This window comes from Gekko japonicus, unplaced genomic scaffold (genome assembly GCF_001447785.1).
Source record: "Gekko japonicus isolate JY-2015 unplaced genomic scaffold, Gekko_japonicus_V1.1 scaffold5598, whole genome shotgun sequence".
Taxonomy (NCBI): domain Eukaryota; kingdom Metazoa; phylum Chordata; class Lepidosauria; order Squamata; family Gekkonidae; genus Gekko; species Gekko japonicus.
Genome location: NW_015170432.1, coordinates 1 through 7,138, shown reverse-complemented (window position 1 = coordinate 7,138; position 7,138 = coordinate 1). Strand labels below are relative to the sequence as shown.

General features: G+C 42.3%; 1 protein-coding gene across 1 annotated transcript; it reads right to left on the bottom strand.

The window, feature by feature from the left end:
• Positions 1-232: 232 nt before the first annotated feature.
• Positions 233-6,570, bottom strand: EBPL (emopamil binding protein-like; the record flags this gene model as incomplete). Its single annotated transcript, XM_015418303.1, has 3 exons — positions 233-604; positions 2,010-2,148; positions 6,501-6,570. Coding segments are annotated over 3 exons (447 nt in total), but the record flags the coding sequence as incomplete, so codon positions are not given.
• Between the last annotated feature and the right edge of the window lie 568 nt (positions 6,571-7,138).

Below are 7,138 nucleotides of genomic sequence, written 5' to 3'. Positions count from 1 at the left end.
AACTCTTGTGTCTTTCAGTCCCACTCGGTGTTCCCTCTAAGCTAGCTCACAGTTTTTTAGCCTCCAGCTCACACATTTTTGTCTTAGCTCAGGAAGGCTGGCTCCAGAGCAAACTAATTTATGCAGCAGCCAAATCGCTCGCTCACAACTTTAATGCCAGTAGCTCACAAAGTAGAATTTTTGCTCACAAGACTCCACAGTTTAGAGGGAGCATTGGTCCCACTAATAGCCTTTTGTGTAGGTGAGACCATGGTTAAATAATTATTTTCTTCAGGTGGTCCCATGATTAAGTGGCTAAACATCTACTTTTCTTGTTGGACGTTCCAGATGCAATGTCCCGTCTCAGGCCCTCAGACTGTGCCTTGATCACTGGACTTTTTTCCTGTCTGATCCCTCATGATGCATCGTCTTCAACTCTACCCAAGATTGCACCAGCAGAAGTCCAGGAATAACTACCCACACACCATTGAAAAATACCAGATACACCCAAAGATAAAGCCAGTTACTAGTGTTGAGACTGGGGCTTCCAGTGAGCCACTCCGGACAAAAAGTCATCCATCCACCATACAGTTCACAAACACACAACGTTATCTGAATGAAGTGCCTGGAATGGGGAAAAAGAGGAAATTAGAAACGGAAATACAATGTACATTTCATACACTGAAAGCACTACTGCTTACTTCAGATATATCTTCTAATATCCAAAACATTTTTTAAAGGTAAAAACTGGAGGAGAGTGAGGGTACCTGAAGGCTAAGATATCAGCAACCACAATATGTGAGATAAAACATGTTTACTCTTCCATATGGTGCAGAAATCAAAAGGGCCTGGATCTTTCTGTTTTTCTTTTCGGGAGTTTTTTTTTTGGGGGGGAGCACAAGACAATTTGTAGGAGCCTTCATCTTTTTCTTAAAATAAGGACTTTTTAAAAGCCTAGAATGTCCTTTTTTTAAATAAAGGAATTCAGTAAATTTCATCAGTGCTCCAAACACAGCTTCCATATATTAGCAACCTTTATACAAACCTTGTAAAATTGCATTCTTTTCCTTGTATCACCCCTGCCTTCCTATTATTTTGTCCAATTGTTCAAGAAATGTATTAGAGGGACAATGCCAATGCACTGTTGCTATCCCTGGATGGGGTACACTGAAGACAATGGTTAAAGACATCCCTGGAATGTAGCCTGATGATATTATCACAGGCTGAAAATAAAGGTAATCCACGGCAAAGATCTCAGACTAAATGCAGCAATCAAACTTGTCCTTCTCTCCCTTTCTCTGCCTTCAGGAAACATAATGCTGATTTGCGACTTCTGGAAAATTGCTCAGTCTAACAGTGGCCATTTTCCTTTTAAGTCAAAGCTCTGCATCAAAAGATCCAATGAGTCAGATCAGTCTTCTGCTGGATTTGCCATAACTTTCCTGCCTTTTTCCTTCCTGAGAATTCCCATCCCATTGCTTCCCATTTGCAATGAGTACTTTGAAACCTCCATCTGTTGGAGGAAGTGGCCAGAAGAGAGGCTGCAGTGGCCGTTTCTCAGAGTCCCCATTATTGGGAAGTGCTGGTGCTGAGCTCATGATCAAAGGCATGGATGCTGGGATGACCACTACTTCAAAGGAACAGTCAGAATCAGAACGCCAACGCATCTTCTTCCTTTTCTATTTTAAACTTTAAAATAGAAAAGGAGCAGAAGCATACAGAACCCGAATTGGGTTCATTGTTTCCCGTCTTGGGTGATTTACATAGAAAGACCAGAGCACCTTGATTATTGTATGGGTTTTATTGTGGTTTTAATGTTGTTTATTCTATTGTATTTTATCTATTCAATCCGGCTTCGCCGCATGTTAGCCGCCCTGAGCCGTTGGGAGGGCGGGATGCAAATCTAAAAACAAATAAATAAAAAAATAAAATCTCTGTTTCTCATTCTGCACTACTGGGCCAACTTTGGAGGGTCTTCGGCCATGGAAACGTTTTATGTCAAAACTGATGCACTGAAAAGAGACACTCACCTGTAATGCTTCTCTCTGAGAATAGCGTAAATGAGGATCAATGCCAAAAGGCTATCCAGAACAACAGTCAGTATCTCCAGTGAGACGACAGTGGGATCGGAGTGGAGCCACCTCGCATCTGCTATGCCGTATTCCTTCCCTACAGAAGATTACAGACATCTTGTCATGAATGAAACAGTATAAACTTACAACTTGGCCCTGGGAGGAACAGAAGAGAGCAGAGATCTGACATGCGATGCCTCCAAATGGCCTTCCTCACAGTGTGGGAGACCAAGGAGGAAGGGCGGTTGTCAGTATGCCAGTGTACCTTTATAGGGACCCAGGCTGTTAGGATTATTAGATTCCTAAAAAGAAAATCTATAAGGGGGGGACAAAGGGACCTGGCCCTTTTATTGAATTGTACATTGTGAGGTTTACAATTGCCCTCTCTGGTGAGGTTGTTTTTATGTATTGGGATTGAATCATCCCGGATTGAATCACCCCAGAGACTGGCTGAGTTTGGAGCACAAGAACAATAGCCGACCAGGACTCTGGAATAAACCAATCAAGTAGTAAGGTAAAGGTAAAGGTTCCCTTGCTCGAAAGCCAGTCGAGTCCGACTCTAGGGTTGCGACGCTCATCTCCGTTTCAGAGCCGAAGAGCCAGCGCTGTCCGAAGATGTTTCCGTGGTCATGTGGCCGGCATGACTAAACACCAAGACACACGGAACGCTGTTACATTCCCACTGAAGTGGTCCCTTTTTATCTACTTGCGATTTCTTGCTTTCGAACTGCTAGGTTGGCAGGAGCTGGAACTAGAGATGGGAGCTCACTCCCGTCTTGCGGCACCCGGGTCTTGAACTGCTGAACTACTGACCTTCCACAGCCTACAGTTCAGCGTCTTAACCACTTGAGCCACCGCAGCTCCGATCAAGTAGTAATGTTATGTAAATAGCCTATCACTGGGAGTGGGGTGTGTTTGGGTTTGGCAATTGCATGCTATTTAACAGAGCAGAGGCTCAGGAGTCTGGTCTGGTAGTTTTGCTGAAATCACTGAATAAGCCTGAGCTGATCACTGCCATGCATCTAGAACCCAGTATTTAACAGTTCTATGAACTCTCCAAGAATGTTTTATTTCAGCAAGTTTTCTCTGACTGTTTTATCTGCTTTGATCTAGGGTTCGAATATTGGGGGATGTCGGCCTAATTGGCTGTGGAACGTTACGAACTGCAACTATCTCTAAAGTATACTTGCAGACCATGATCAAATACTTGCTGAAAGCCAATTCTTCTTACAGTAAAGAAGAGTTCCAGAGCATGGCAGTAACAAAGAGCATTAGGTCTATTCTGATCTCTAATTGCCTTTAAAATGATGAGATAAGAACATAATAAATGGGAGTTCTCATGTGGTTAATTAGGTTTCCCCCCATTTTCTATTATCATATAGAACATTAATACAAATGCAGAGCATAAAAGATGAATCATTTGAGGTCAACGAGTCCATCTGTGCTCTCCTATAAATGCATCTTCATAATAATAAAATCCTACATTTATTATGACTGGAGAAATTTATAAAGCTTAGTCTCTAACCCAGCATACAAAAGGATACCACAATAAACCCATCGTTTTTACATCTTCATTTTTCTGCTGGATTGTTAAATCTAATTTAAAAAATACATCTCCCTAATTTTCCCAAGCCATTGTTAAATCATTGGGCAGCTGTCTGACTTCCAAACTCCAGCAAAAAAAAATTCAATGTATTGCTTCATTCATTAAGTTCAGAATAATAACTGTAATTTTTTTTTTGCAATCATTGCAGCATGATTTAGTAGTGATATCTCAGGCCTAAAGGCCTCAATTCCACCTTTGATATGTCGAACAATATTTTTTCAAAATTGATATGCTCTAGCCCTGATCTAGATAGCCCAGGCAAGCTCGATCTCGTCAGATCTCAGAAGCTAAGCAGGGTCAACTCTGCCAAGTCCTTGGATGGGAGACCTCCTTGGAATACCAGAGGTGGGAGGCGGGGGCAGGCCTTATTCAGCCACCTCTCTGAATATCCTCCAGGCCCCCAGTAGGGGTCAGTCATCAGAGGTCACCATGACTTCCAGGTGCACACACGCACGCACATACACAACAAATACAAAAAAAAAAATTACAAAAATTGTTAAGGTCTCTTACGGTACTGCCACATATGGATGAAATCTGATTTCGTTGACTTACAGAACCAACACTTATAATAAACGGCCACTATGGATATTTATGGGATGTACAATAGTATAGCTTGATTTCCACAGAACTTGAAAAATGAGCAGGGTCAGGACTTAGACGGAAGACCAGCAAGGAAGACTCTGAAGGGGAAGGCAATGTAATAATAAAATCCTACATTTATTATGACTAGAGAAGTTTGTAAAGCTTAGTCTCTAACCCAAGATACAAAAGGATACCGCAATAAACCCATCGTTTTTACATCTTAATTTTTCCGCTGGATTGTTAAATCTAATTTAAAAAATACATCTCCCTAATTTTCCCAAGCCGTTGTTAAATCACTGGGCAGCTGTCTGACTTCCAAACTCCAGCAAAAAAAAATAAATGTATTGCTTCATTCATTAAGTTCAGGATAATAACTGTAATTTTTTTTTTGCAATCATTGCAGCATGATTTAGTAGTGATATCTCAGGCCTACAGTGATATCTCCACCTTTGATATGTTGAACAATATTTTTTCAAAATTGATATGCTCTAGCCCTGATCTAGATAGCCCAGGCAAGCTCGATCTCGTCAGATCTCAGAAGCTAAGCAGGGTCAACTCTGCCAAGTCCTTGGATGGGAGACCTCCTTGGAATACCAGAGGTGGGAGGCGGGGGCAGGCCTTATTCAGCCACCTCTCTGAATATCCTCCAGGCCCCCACTAGGGATCAGTCATCAGAGGTCACCATGACTTCCAGGTGCACACACACACACACGCACGCACGCACATACACAACAAATAAAAAAAAATAATTACAAAAATTGATAAGGTCTCTTACAGTACTTTCACATATGGATGAAATCTGATTTAGTTGACTTACAGAACCAGCACTTATAATAAACGGCCACTATGGATATTTATGGGATGTACAATAGTACAGCTTGATTTCCACAGAACTTGAAAAATTAGCAGGGTCAGGACTTAGACGGGAGACCAGCAAGGAAGACTCTGCAGAGGAAGGCAATGGCAAACCACCTCTGCTTCTCACTTCCTATGCTGGAGTTGCTATCAGTCACTTGTGATTAGTTGCTGTAGATTTTCCGGGTCTTGGCATTGTAGAACCTGACATTTCGCCAATAGCTGTGACTGGCATCCTCAGAGGTATAACACAGAAAGATGGAGTACTCTCTGTGTCAAGGTGAGAAGAAAATGGTAGGCAGGTAATTTATATCTACTCCAGAAGGTGGGGTAGGGCTGAGTCATTATCTTGCAGGAGTTCCCCAGGCTATGAACATGCTAATGGAGGAGCTTTCCTGAGGAGGTTCTTTTGTATATGGATTGTTTCCTGAGGAGGTTTCCTGTTCCCTGAGGAGGTTCTTTTGTACGTGGATTGGCTGTGACTTCATGGCACATGCATACATTACTAAGCTTACAGCTTTTGAGGAATTAATGATACAAGGTGAAAAACATTTGGTCTCTTTATTGTTGTTATTCTTTGTTGACTGTTACAGAATGTCATGTAAGGGGAAAGTTCCAGATCAAATGGAGTAATGATCTTGGCACTGAAATACCAAGATTTAGCCAAAGTTCTTCTTTTTCTGTCTTTTATATATAAGAAAATATTATGAAAATGATTTACCACTAGCACCTTTTTGCCATACAAGCTAGTTAAAATTTACCTTACCTGCTCAATTTGCATTAATTTTTTGAAAATATTGCTCCATGTTTTCAGTCCCCAACATTAAAGAGAGAAATTACTTAAAATGACGTTTGAATTTCACAGAAACCTTAAACGAGTCCGTAGATTTTGCAAAAGTGTTTCAAACTCATATGGAACCATAGTTTATATCAACGTTGCCTCACACTCCTGCTGTTTGAAGCAAGAGTTCAATATAGGCAGGCAGCAATGTTCAATCCCAACTACAACCACCAGTCTGGTGTAGTGGTCTAATCAGGGAGAACCGGGTTTGATTCCCCACTCCTCCACATGCAGCTGCTGGTGTGACCTTGGGTCGGTCACAAGAGCTCTCACCTGGCTGGATAACCTTGGGCAAGCCATAGTTCTGATAAGAGCTATTCTTGAAAAAGAGCAGTTTCTGTCAAGAGCTCTCTCAGCCCCACCTACCTCACAGGGTGTCTGTTGTGGGGAGGGGAAGGGAAAGGAGTTTGTAAGCCGCTCTGAGACACCTTTCCGTAGTGAAGGGCGGGGTATAAATCCAATCTCTTCTCTTCTCTTCTTCTTCTCTAACTAAAGGAATTCTATGGCACCTGAGATGCACTAGCATTTATCTTTCGCCTCAGTTTCAGTTTAATAGAATACTTACACAGAGATGCAATTATGCTGTCTGATTCTGCAACACTTCCCACCAGAGACAGGTAAACAAAGGGGCCTTCCTGTGGGCGAAGAGCAAACAGCCAGCAATGTATGACTTACCAACAAAGGGGGCGGGGCAGGTTCCAGATTATTTCAGGACCCCTCAGGGAGTCCGTCTAGTTGTATGGAAAAGCACCACAGCCCTGAGATGTCCCTGTAGATGGCGCTGTACCACCCAGTACCAGGAGCAGCGTACCTATTTTAATCCCCCAAATGACTGCCCTGCTGCTGCCCAAGTGCAATAATTTGGCTTTCCTCATATGAATGACTGGAAGCTTTACCTACACTGCCTCAAATAAAGGGGTCACTCAAGGACAGCCTAAATTGCCTCTGCTGATCCCCAAGGGAGTCTCTGCTAGACAAGCCTAACACAAGGGAAGGAAGTATCTTGCTTTCTGGACTTCATCTCTCACTAACATATGAAAAAAGAGAGGAAGCTATTGATTGTCACATCTTACAGGTTTTGGCTGAGTGGAGGATGGCAACTAAAGTAAAGAAATAAAGTTCAAGTCCAGCGGCACCCTAAAGTCCAACAAAATCTTCCAGGGTTATGAGCGTTTGTGAATCAAAGCTCACTTCGTCAGATAC